This window comes from Takifugu rubripes, chromosome 17 (assembly GCF_901000725.2).
Source record: "Takifugu rubripes chromosome 17, fTakRub1.2, whole genome shotgun sequence".
Taxonomy (NCBI): Eukaryota; Metazoa; Chordata; class Actinopteri; order Tetraodontiformes; family Tetraodontidae; genus Takifugu; species Takifugu rubripes.
This window is the reverse complement of record NC_042301.1, coordinates 3,633,139-3,644,778: the sequence shown is the minus strand read 5'-3', so window position 1 is coordinate 3,644,778 and position 11,640 is coordinate 3,633,139. Positions and strand designations below refer to the sequence as shown.

Below are 11,640 nucleotides of genomic sequence, written 5' to 3'. Positions count from 1 at the left end.
TTGTAACTGATCTTGGCGTCTCCCCATCATTTTATATTGTTATTACTCAAACTAAAGTAAAACTGTTGGTGATGAAAGTTAATAACTCACAGACCCACTTGTATTATCCACACTGTGTTTTTACTCATTCAAATACATACAGGGAAATTTAGATGGACGCCTGGGGGCAACACTCCTGTGACTGAGAAAACTTCTCCTCATGCTGCATCCCAGTCCGGGAAGAGTGTTTTGAGGAAACCAATAAGAGGAAAACCTCCATCATTTCCCAGTGCTGGGAAATGATGGAGGTTTTCCCAGTGCTGGGAAATGATGGAGGAGCGGAGGCCGGAGCTTTTTCAAAAATATGAAAATGGAAAAAGGTGGTGTGAATACATTTTTTGTTTTAGTATAATTTCTGTAGGAAGAAAAACATGACAAACATTCTTTTCCAATGCTGTAAAAATGTGCATAATTATTTAATTTCAACATCTCATTACAATGTAAGTTAAACTTAAAGGACAATCGTACCTCAGAGTCGTCATGTGGTGCGTCATTCTCTCCAGGATGCTCGTTATGTTTTTGTAGTCTACTTATTATTTTGAAAGTAGGCTAATATAGCTAATATAGACATTTACAGCATGTGTTGCCTTCATAATAAGGCTTATATAAGGCTTTTCATTTTTTGCGGCTCCAGACAGTTTTGTTTTTTTGGTCCAAAATGGCTATTTCAACATTTTGGGTTGCCGACCCCTGGCATAGTTAATAATTTCACTTTGTTCATAAATCACTTCTTATCATCATTTCCAGGAATGAATATAAAGTTTGTCTACTTCCTTCTTCAGAACAAAGTGATGCCTGATTCATAAAATGAATAAAAGTACAACATTGAGTAGCCGCGGCAACAATATAAACCCGTTAAAACCCTTTAGGCAGAGCGGAGAAAGTGTAACGTTGTGGGGTCACATGTTTAAGGTGAAAAATAATCTATTTGAATAATAATCTAAAAAGTACTTCTTGTCCAATGCAGCGTGCAGTGGTCAGTGGAAGTTTTGGTCCTGCTGGATCCTTCCCAATATCAAGTTATTTCTTTAAATGTGGCATCACTTCCTCGCTGGCGGTTGCACTGAACTTTGTTAAAGAGAGGCAGGTTCATCACACGCTCAGAGCAGATCCCATCCCTGCTCCAACGTCTCTTCTGGGGGGGGGTCAGTTATCATTGATTCTCCGACATCAGCTGCAGTGCTGCCTCCAGGCTGTCTGTGGATCTGAGGCCTTGTAGATCAGCCGCAAGCAGAACCTGCAGAACTGAGGGCTGGAGGTGAAAAAACGTGTGTCAGGTCAAGTCAATACAGGAAAGAACATTCACTTATCTATCTAGGACACCGACGCTGTGGTTTATACGCATTTTCATCCTTACAGTCACTTATTCCCTCAGGTTTAAGGTGCTTTACTGATGTTGAGATTAGGGGTGTTATTTGACCTCCTTTTCCACATCTTTATCCACGTCTGGCCATAACTTCAATAGAGAGTGAAACAGTGATGTCTGAAGGTCTCACCTGCAACCTGCAGAAGACCAGCTCCACCTCCCTCAGTTTGAACTGCCTCAGCAAGTCTTTGAGCTCGCTGATCACCGAGTAATCTATGGTGCTGACATGGTGGCAGTCCAGCACCACTGACCGTGGAGAAGCCGCTGAAGGAGGGAGAGATTCAGGTATCCTGTGAATCCACACACATCACCGCTCAAATGCATATTCACAGCTGTACCTTGCAGAGCCTCAGTGTGGATGATGCAGCTGAGATGTTCTGTAGCAGGAAAACTGAGTCCACTGGCCAGTTCCATCAGCAGTACACCATGATCAGACACCTGCAAACGAACACACACACGACTGTTTAGCAGTCACAACTTATACAATTGGCAATAATCTTATTACATTACAGCTTTGCTCAGTGTCGCCTGCAAATTACGGCAGATTAAACCAGTTTATGGCTATGATAAGCTTCACCATTAATGGAGAGTGGGCCATGTGTTTAAGCATTAGAATTGGCTTTTAATTAAAATGTTGCTGAAATCCTGACATGGAGCTTTGTTTGGTTTTTATCCTTGAATAACTTCCATTTATTTGTATTATTCTACTTTGTGCGATTCTGATGTTTGTTGGTATTGTTTTAATGAACAGGGCTTGTTGCATGTTTAATAATTACTGTTTGAGAACATAGAAACTTAAAAATAATTAAAAATAACACAACACACAAGTATCTTTTGATTAATTTAAGTTATATATGACCAACTATGTAGCCTACACTCGTGTGCAGGCAGTAACCATATACAGAGATATAAGATTAACTTTATCTTTGCTGATATCATGATGAATTAATACCTTTATCTGTGGCCTGGCCACATTGTAAAGTAGTAGCACTCCAGATGTAGCTACTCCTCCTATGATGCCGTACTGAACCTGCCAGAAACTCAAGAGGAAAGTCACAGCGAAAGGCAGCAGGTCCAGCCCTGTGAAACACAAGTGAGCACCAACATCACAACTAAATGAATCCTTAAATCTGGGACACACTGCAGAAAGAGTACTGACTGCGTATCCTCCACATCTTAGCGACAACGTGGAAATCCACCATTGGGGCAACTGCACAGATGATGACAGCAGCAAGAGAAGCTTTGGGGATGTAGTAGAATGCTGGCATGAGGAAGGCCAGAGAAAGCAACACAATGGCGCCTGCAAGACCGAGCACAGACAAACCATGGAATTCATAAAAACACAAAGAAAATGATTAACTAAGTACAACAACACCGGCCTGAATAATACAAAAAAAATCTGGCCTTTATCATCATATCTATAAGAATTTTCCTTTAGACTCACTGGTGACGATCCCGCCAGCAGGAGTACACACGCCAGTCTGGGAGTTCACTGCTGTTCTGCATGTGAGGAGGTATACACATGTCATACATATGATATTGGAGCTGCCCCTCGCACTTGCCTATTTCCTTGGATTAACACAAAAAGAAGTGGAGCTAAATAATGATTTCAGTAAAAAGAACTGCACCTAAAAATTGGACTTAAAAATAAAATACAGTGTATTGTGCTTGAATGATAAAATTAGACTGTGCCTAAAAAACAGGGTGTGTTTGTAGCCGCAGGTATGAACTCTAATCATGAAAACATGTAATGCCGTAGATACATTTTCTTTTTGTATTTTATTCGGCGATTCCCACTAGAGGGAGCCCGAGTACCACTAACGGGACAGGACTGAAGGTAAACCTCTGAGAAATGAAAAATTAATGTTTGATGATGCAAACCATGGCCAATTCCCTAATGCCACACTGACTACTATATAATGACAAACCTCCCAAAGCTGCCGGTGACAGGATAGGCGGAAACAAAGGAGCCCATTATGTTGGTCACACCGATGGCCAGCAGCTCCTGATTGGCGTCAATTCTGTAGTTATTTTGACTGGCTAAGGAGGAAAAAAGTCATAAACATAACTAAACTGATCTAAGTAATTAAATGAGCCTTTCTGTAGTGATGACAAATGTCTGTACCATATAAAAAAGACCTTTAGATGTTATCAAATCTGGTTCAAAGTAATAAACTGGTCAACTTCTAGACTTACCAAATGCTTTGGCTATAGCAATGCTCTCCAACAGGCCCATAAAGGGAATAACAGCAAGTCCTTCTCCAAAGCCCTGAACAGAGCAGACATAACAATTGTGTCTTGAAAACAGGAAACGATTTTTGGGAAGTTGATTCAAGGTCCAATTAAATATTCATATTCACTTCCTATGATATCTGTGATACCCCTGTCAGCTAGAGCAGGAATAAGCGACGAATAAGAGTGGATGAATAAAGGATTCAACCCTCTACTGGCCTCATTTAGCTTCTCACCTTCACAATATCCCCAAACGACACAATGGTACCGTTGGCTGTCGTGTCAGAGGTAGGCGGGGGCCTAAAAGGTGGGAGGCCTTGAGAAGTTTCCCCAGTCAGTGTAAACACATGGTGACCGTAAGCATCCCAGGAAAATGCTATTAAAGATGCAGCCACAACCACAAGAGCATTCCGCACTGGCCGAGAGAGACAAGAATCAGGACAGATTCAGGACAGGTTTTGGATCATCTCATTTCTTCTGCATGCTTCGGACATATAGACTTAGTCCCACTCAGACAGATACTGACTGGTAGCAACAGTCCACACTAGTTTCCTGGAGACTCTCGTGTATTTGGAGTCTGGGGAATCGCCAGGATCCACGGTCGCCTTCATGAACACCAGCAAAACCAGCAGAATGAGACAAAGTAGTCCCAGTATCACATCACCGATCCTGGCTTCAGGGATTCTGTAGAAAGTGTAGTAAACCTCAAGGAAGAACTGACTGGGAATACCATGGAGCCCCAGAATGTTCTGAAATGAGAGCAGATTGAGGATGCAAACAGCCCGTGGAAAAATATACAACAGCATAGTTGCAAGAACAAAATGAGAATTGATACTTAAATATGACAAAATGTAGAAACATCGTAAATTAATGGACCTTTTCTTCTGCTACCTTTAGGCCATAACTACTCAACCATTTGCATGGTCAGTTATGTTCTATATACAGTTATATGCAGAATAAATCACCAATTTCATTCATAAACTCTCTCCGTGTGTGTGTCTGTGTGTGTGTGCATTGAAAAACTGACCTTGATCTGCCCAAAACCTATGGTTACTGCAGCTGCACAGGTAAAGCCTTTTATTACAGGGAAAGAGATAAAGTCCAACAGAAAACCTGCAGGAGACACAAAAATTTGCAGAGTCATGCCACAAGAGTTAAAACACCTGGATGTTTCAGATTCACACTCAGGAACTGTGTGTGGTTGGACGGAGGAAGTCATAAAGCCTCCCATTTGGTTCCATTTGGTTCACTTTCTAGGATTCTTTATCCTAGTTCATGTCAATGATATAACGTCATATCATTTGTTGCAGAGCCAACGTTACATTGCCCTAAAACTTACAAAAATCACTAACCGTCGTCACAAGGTTCTCACATGACTCCGACAGACCTGCTTCTTACCTAATCTGAGTAACGCCATGACGGCCTGGATGAGTCCACACAGAAGGCTGAGCAGCACAGCCCTGTGTGGCTGCCCTCCTACGACAGAGAAACACAGGAGGGACATGATGGCTGTCGGACCCAATGTGACATCTTTAGAGGTCCCCAGGAGGCTGTAGATGAATCCCCCCATGAAGGCAGAGTAGAGACCGTACTGTGGAAAAAATGACACAGTTAAAAGGGAAACATTACGTAACATTATCATATTAACTGTGGTGCTGACTAATACTGTAGTTCTTGTCATTTCACTTGCATAGTTTACACACGACTATCTTTCAAAAAAATGCAGAGAGTTAAAAAAGGTGTATGTATGCAGAATAAAAATTAAAAAAAACTATTAAAAATGGCTGAGAAAACACATTATTCACCTCCACAGGAAGACCAGCGACTTCAGCATATGCCAGAGCTTGAGGTACTGTAGTCATCCCCACTGTTATGCCTGCGAGCAGGTCCATCTGAAGCCACCTAATGTTGTACCTGGGCAGCCAGGAGAGAATCGGCACCCAGGCCTTTAGGTTCCTTAAGGAGCAGCAGCCTCGGACAACCGCCATTCCTGCCAACAGCGGCTGGTCCATTGTTACCAGATGAGATCCAAAGGAAACCTGGACTGCAAGGTAAGAAAGATTAAATGACTGCAAACTAATGGGATAAAGTCCCGTTTAAATGTACAAATTTCGCATGTGTATGAGCAAGCTTGTTATTTTAAAAGAAACAGAAAAAACCTCACTTACACAAATGATTAGGTTTCCTCCACTGTTAACTGTCACTCATTGTTGGCTTCTGGGTTCCTCCAGATTTGGTTTTGCATATGTCTTCATGGGACCAGCAGTCAGTGGAATACGTAAATTAATCTCTCCATGTAAATGCATGTTGCTCCGGTTTTCTCCAGAAAATTAATCACATATCTTCAGATGCAACCTGCAGATTTAGTGAAACAAACAGGAGGAAGAAAGTGAGTTGTTCATACCTGAGCACAGGCCTACTTCCGTGAACCTTAAAGTAATTTCAATCACATGATGATCTTATCCTGACAGGTTTTAAGACACTTGGGTCTGCCTAGTGATTTCTTTTTGACCACAGCTCTAATTTTTCACGCAATTGCAAAAAGAACAATTAAGCTTCTGGTGAAAATGTTCTGGCCCATAATTTGTTTCCTGTGTATTATCTGTGATAATCCTCTAAAATCCACAGAATAATGCAATGTTGCATTGGTAAACTGCAAATCTCGAACACTAAAGCCAGCTAATCAACAGACACATTTTGTGGTTACAATCAGCGCAAATAACAAGAATAGATTAACTATTAAAACAGCACTACAGAAAGAAAAAAAATGCAATGACATTGATTAGAATATCAGAATATAAAACTAAACAGATCATTATAAAGGTCAAAAAAGACACAAATATAACCATATAAAACTAATAGGAAGAAATTCTTACCCAACCACTCTTCTCTGTGGCTATGTCCTGCATTGGCTGTGATTTTTAGTCCTTTTCAGATGTTCCTTTTCCTAAAACCACTTCCTAAAAAATTTCTCCTCGCTAAGCAGGAATCAAGTTCCTGTTTTGCATTGTGTCATGTGATCATGTGTGGGCGGGGCTTCATTGTTTCCGGAAGTTAATGTCCTCTTATCTGAGAAGCCACGCTCGACTTCTATTTACTAGTTTTCCTTTTCGCTTCTGAAGAATAAATTTGTTTATTAGACTGTTAACCCATGAAATGTTTTAAACTTGCAGCGTTTGAAATGCCGAAACTGATATTTTGACTAGCCGTGAAGCGAACCAAACTATTATCGTCATGTTCTTCCCGTTATCATTTGTGATTTTCTCAAGCTGCATCTGGGAGTCAGATACAAGAAATGTCCTCCTGATAATTGGTTAGTGAACTTTTACTTCTATGCGATGATTATTCGTGAACTTTTTCATCTGACCTTAACTTGTCTGTTGTTACAAACATACAAGTCACTCTTAACAATGTCCTCTCGTTATGAACATCACTTCATCCAGCTGATGATGCAGGTTTTGAGACAGAGGTGTATAATAACTCTGTGGTTCATACTCCCCACCTGCGCGCTCTGGCTCAGCGTAGTTTGGTGTTCAACAACGCATTCACATCTGTCAGCAGCTGCTCCCCCAGCCGCTCCGCCATCCTGACCGGGCTGCCGCAGGTAGCACAACTGTCTCTGTGTGTGGGTGCTGTTTGCATCTAACCTGTGTGATTCAAGGTTGTCTGGTCTGTGTTTTAGCACCAGAATGGCATGTACGGCCTTCATCAGGGTGTTCACAACTTCAACTCATTTGAAGGAGTGCAAAGTCTGCCGTTGCTCCTGAGCAAAGCTAATGTACACACAGGTAAATACAGATTTCGAGGGGTTTCTCGCCCAGACTCTTGGTTTTGATGAATTCTCCCTGATTTTATTTTTGCTCAGGCATCATTGGGAAGAAGCACGTGGGTCCCGGCTCTGTGTATCCTTTTGATTTTGCATACACAGAGGAGAATGGCTCGGTCCTCCAGGTGGGACGGAACATCACCCGCATCAAACTCCTGGTCCGCAAATTCTTCCAAGCTCATAAAGAGGATAAAGTCAATTCACAAGAAGAGGAGAGGCCTTTCTTTCTCTACGTAGCCTTTCATGACACCCATCGATGTGGACACTCGCAGCCCCAGTATGGAGCATTCTGTGAGAAGTTTGGAAATGGTGAAAAGGGTATGGGAAGAATACCTGACTGGAAACCAGTGTATTACACTCCAGACCAAGTAAAGGTAGCTGACTTATCAGTGCTTCTCTTTCTTTCCCACATTCCAATAGCAATGCTAACCCCAAAAAAGACAGATTATTCTCGCTGTGTTTCAGCTACAGTCAAACAGATTTGATCCAAACAATGTTCATTTGCTACTTCAGGTTCCTCCATTCGCACCAGACACACCTGTAACACGGGCTGACTTGGCGGCGCAGTACACCACGGTCAGCAGGCTGGATCAGGGTGTGTAGCAACATGTTGTCGTGAGAAGAGTTAAGACAAGACATGACGTGTTTGGGTACCTCTGCAGGTATCGGCTTGGTTCTTCAGGAGCTCCGGGAGGCCGGTTATGAGAACGACACTCTGGTCATCTACAGCTCAGACAATGGAATCCCCTTCCCAAATGGCAGAACCAACCTGTACCACTCTGGGACGGCAGAGCCGATGATGGTGTCGTCTCCAGAGCACAGGAAACGATGGGGAGAAACCAGCCAGGCCTATGTAACTCTTCTCGGTATGCTAGAAAGGAGAAATTAGAAAAAAACATTTTTTAAATAAAAGCTGTGGACATAGTATAGATCTAAGGTTTACGCATGTCTGACTACTCCAGTGAATGACAAGGACAATTAATGCATTCTTTATGATGAACTCAGTCAGCCACCAGAGCGAAACTTAATGACGAGTCTGCGGCGACACTATAAGTTCCACCGAAAGCGAATCGCTGTAAAACACGTCAGTGCGAGGAACAACTCTGCTACAACCCAAATGTCACTGTTTGAAAGTGCAATCTAAGTGATTAATGTATGTTTTTGGGTTTGTTTCTTATTGGCATCTCGTCCTCTGTGTCTCCAGACATCACTCCAACCATTCTGGACTGGTTCTCTGTTCCTTACCCATCCTACAGCCTCCCGGGGAACCCCCGCACTCCTGTTCACCTCACCGGTCGCTCCTTGTTGACTGTTTTGTCAGCTGAGCCCAGAAACTGGGACACCGTGTACGCCAGCCAGTCCCTGCATGAGGTCCGCAAGCCACTGTCAGACCCAACGTCCCAGCAAGAACTTGAACAGAAGGCCCTGACTGCTTCTCTGTCCCGTTGATTTCAGGTAACCATGTACTACCCGACCCGCTCCGTCCACCAGGGGGTGTACCACCTGCTCCATAACCTGCACTACCGCATGCCCTTCCCCATTGACCAGGACCTGTACGTGTCCCCCACCTTCCAGGACCTGCTGAACCGCACCAGGCGACAGGAGCCCACGCACTGGTTCAAGAGTCTGGAGCAGTATTACTACAGAGAGCGCTGGGAGCTGTACGACTCCAGGTGCGTCACCCCTCAGGAGTAGCTACTGTACATCTGATCACTCAGACCTTTGCTATATTTCAGTCTTTCCCAAGTGGGTAAATGTCGATTTGATATTTATTTAATCATGTTTGGAGTTTTTCTGTTGGCTGACGTAAAATCAAAACCCCACGTGCTTCATCAACACAGGACCGACCCGCTGGAGACGGTGAACCTGGCGTCAGACCCGTCCTACAGCACGGTGCTGGAGAACCTGAGGCAGAGTCTGCAGAAGTGGCAATGGGAGACCGGGGACCCCTGGGTCTGTGGGCCAGACTATGTCCTGGAGGATAAACTGGAGCCACGCTGCAGACCCCTCTATAATGGACTCTAATGGACCTAAACTCTTGATTGACTAGAGGCTTGCCTTCCTGTACACATCTGTCTTGTAGAATAAATTACATTTTAATATTTTATTTTCGTGCATCAGTTCTGCTATCGGAGATAAGAAATGAATAAAGCTTTGAATGACCCTTCCTCTGACCATCATTTCCTTTAAGGAAAGATTGTTCTTCCTGCTCTAAGATAATTTGCCCATCCAAGTCCGTCTTATCAGCGTCTTTATATTCAAGGTACATTTCATATCCCCCAGATCGCCTCTTGCATCAGACCATGCTGTTATGGGCTGGTTTTGTTACTATCTAATTAAAAAAAATCTTTGGTTCCGTCAATCTCTGCCTCGGCCTCGTTCTGGGCTGATTTGACCATTACAGGAGTGACCTGTGAGGTCGCAAATCACTCAGGAAAGGGATTTTATTGATTTTCCAGTGCTTTACTTTGAAGTGAGACACATACAGCAATTAGGAACATTTGATTATTTCCTCACGTTTATCGACCTGACTGGTTTCTTTTAACTCTTGATCTCTCTATTTTCACTCCTTAAAACATTGATTCTGCTCTTTATTTAACCAGAGTCGGTGGCTTTTATCGTTTGACATCCATGCTGACATATGCCTCCCCACAATTTAAGTGAATCCCTTCATTAAATCGAATGGTTTCAAGATTAAACCGAATCACACACTGAACTGATCACTTGCATGTTTTTATGTTTACACTCTGTCGACTTTGACTTACAAATGGACTGAAAATTGATCAAATGAACTGGCTCAGAGATTATGACAATGCCTGTTGTGGTTCCCTGATGATAATCCGATTTCACTTTTACCTCTCCACCAACGTCAGCAGGGCTGACGTCTATACGTTTGCAGCCCCCTCACACACTATATCACACGCGCACAGGATCATCCACCCACCTAAATTCTGATTTGACGAGCTTCTCGGGTCACAATAACGTCGAACAGTCGGTCTATATAAGCGGCAGAAAGTTTTCCCAACACGCAGTAAAACAGGAGATCACCTTGTAGCTGAGGAAACCCTCTCTGCGCCTCTTTACGTGGAAAAACAAGTTCCAATTCGGATCCGGGCATGGAGAGGTCAGTCAAGTTTGCCGTGGTGTGCGTCGCCATGTCTCTGCTCATCTCCTGCGATCAAGTCGAAGCCTGGTACAAGCAGTCCACCGGGCCCAGCTATTACTCAGTGGGTCGCGCCTCTGGCTTGCTGTCCGGAATCAGGAGGTCGCCGTACGTCCGGAGGTCTGAGTCCGAAGAGGCAGTGCTGGACAGCGAGGACGCACCGGGTAACAACGTGATTCCGGACAGCAGGCAGATATCCATCCTCAAAAGCATGGTGAGCGCTGTTCTCTTCATATAAACTTGAATCCAGTGCATGTCCCTGTTTTAAGTCAAAACGAAACGTGCGTAAAAGCTGTTACTGCTTTAAATTTAACGAGCACAATTTCACAAACAGATCCCAAATGAACTCCAGAACAATTAAAATCAGTCCTAATTGAAGGTACGTTTTTAGCAGGATTTAAACTTGTGTCGTCACGGATGTGATCTTCTGCAGGCCATCTGCGTAAAGGACATCTCCCCCAACCTGAAGAGCTGCGAGCTGCTGCGGGACGGGACGGGCACCTTCCAGTGCAAGGCGGACGTCTTCCTCACCCTGGACTCTCTGGACTGTCTGTCCGCATGAGTCCTGCCGACCCTGCGGAGGCAGACCACCGCATCCCGGGGCTCTTCTCTGGAAACTTAGGATGAAGGTTGGAGGGATGGAGGGCCCGTCAGGAGGGGGGGATGGACCGCTGCAGACCCTGAATGTTCCACCGTAAAAGTGCAAATTTTGTTCCGTTTTGGTTTTGCTGACAGATATTTAAAAAAAAAAAAAAAAAGTATGACTGGTGTGATGAGAAGCAATTGTTGCCGTTTCACCCCACGTGTATCCCGCCCCACCCCTCACGACGTGTATATGTCCAATAGTTGTGCAATTATCAAGAAAGTGCTTTTATTTATTTATCTATTAAAATGAACAAACGCCATTGTGTTGCTTAAATGTATATTGAATACTCAAATGTGGGTAATGAAAGGCGATCATGACCAATACTGCCTTGATTTATTACTTTTCCATTTGCATTAAAACAAAACTTA

General features: G+C 43.5%; 3 protein-coding genes across 3 annotated transcripts; 2 read left to right on the top strand and 1 right to left on the bottom strand.

The window, feature by feature from the left end:
* Positions 1-101: 101 nt before the first annotated feature.
* On the bottom strand, positions 102-6,668 carry slc26a11 (solute carrier family 26 member 11). Its single transcript, XM_003972030.3, has 15 exons — positions 6,514-6,668; positions 5,806-5,992; positions 5,443-5,681; positions 5,036-5,228; positions 4,665-4,750; positions 4,164-4,386; positions 3,874-4,052; positions 3,602-3,674; positions 3,334-3,445; positions 2,850-2,905; positions 2,565-2,705; positions 2,358-2,485; positions 1,744-1,843; positions 1,536-1,669; positions 102-1,291 (listed from the first exon to the last, which is right to left on the bottom strand). Exons 3-15 carry the CDS (start codon positions 5,647-5,649, stop codon positions 1,193-1,195), a joined length of 1,731 nt encoding a protein of 576 aa, XP_003972079.2. The 5' UTR covers positions 5,650-5,681; positions 5,806-5,992; positions 6,514-6,668; the 3' UTR covers positions 102-1,192.
* Positions 6,666-9,630, top strand: sgsh (N-sulfoglucosamine sulfohydrolase (sulfamidase)). Its single transcript, XM_003972031.3, has 9 exons — positions 6,666-6,950; positions 7,081-7,241; positions 7,320-7,425; positions 7,503-7,837; positions 7,977-8,058; positions 8,126-8,329; positions 8,668-8,834; positions 8,919-9,136; positions 9,305-9,630. The coding sequence occupies exons 1-9, from the start codon at positions 6,872-6,874 to the stop codon at positions 9,486-9,488; spliced, it is 1,536 nt and encodes a 511-aa protein (XP_003972080.2). The 5' UTR covers positions 6,666-6,871; the 3' UTR covers positions 9,489-9,630.
* A 785-nt stretch (positions 9,631-10,415) lies between these two features.
* On the top strand, positions 10,416-11,384 carry npb (neuropeptide B). The gene is made up of 2 exons (XM_003972032.3): positions 10,416-10,840; positions 11,060-11,384. The coding sequence occupies exons 1-2, from the start codon at positions 10,580-10,582 to the stop codon at positions 11,186-11,188; spliced, it is 390 nt and encodes a 129-aa protein (XP_003972081.1). The 5' UTR covers positions 10,416-10,579; the 3' UTR covers positions 11,189-11,384.
* Positions 11,385-11,640: the final 256 nt, after the last annotated feature.

Bases quoted from the DNA above. Each gene is read 5' to 3' on its own strand.
- slc26a11 (XM_003972030.3), bottom strand. From the start codon at position 5,649: ATGGACCAGCCGCTGTTGGCAGGAATGGCGGTTGTCCGAGGCTGCTGC. The intron at 5,229-5,442 runs GTGAATAATGTG...TTTTTTCCACAG, and splicing joins TCGCTGGTCTTCCTGTGGAG to TACGGTCTCTACTCTGCCTT. The intron at 2,906-3,333 runs GTTTGTCATTAT...CCTCACATGCAG, and splicing joins GTCACCGGCAGCTTTGGGAG to AACAGCAGTGAACTCCCAGA.
- sgsh (XM_003972031.3), top strand. From the start codon at position 6,872: ATGTTCTTCCCGTTATCATTTGTGATTTTCTCAAGCTGCATCTGGGAG. The intron at 7,838-7,976 runs GTAGCTGACTTA...TTGCTACTTCAG, and splicing joins ACACTCCAGACCAAGTAAAG to GTTCCTCCATTCGCACCAGA. The intron at 8,330-8,667 runs GTATGCTAGAAA...CTGTGTCTCCAG, and splicing joins GGCCTATGTAACTCTTCTCG to ACATCACTCCAACCATTCTG.
- npb (XM_003972032.3), top strand. From the start codon at position 10,580: ATGGAGAGGTCAGTCAAGTTTGCCGTGGTGTGCGTCGCCATGTCTCTG. The intron at 10,841-11,059 runs GTGAGCGCTGTT...GATCTTCTGCAG, and splicing joins TATCCATCCTCAAAAGCATG to GCCATCTGCGTAAAGGACAT.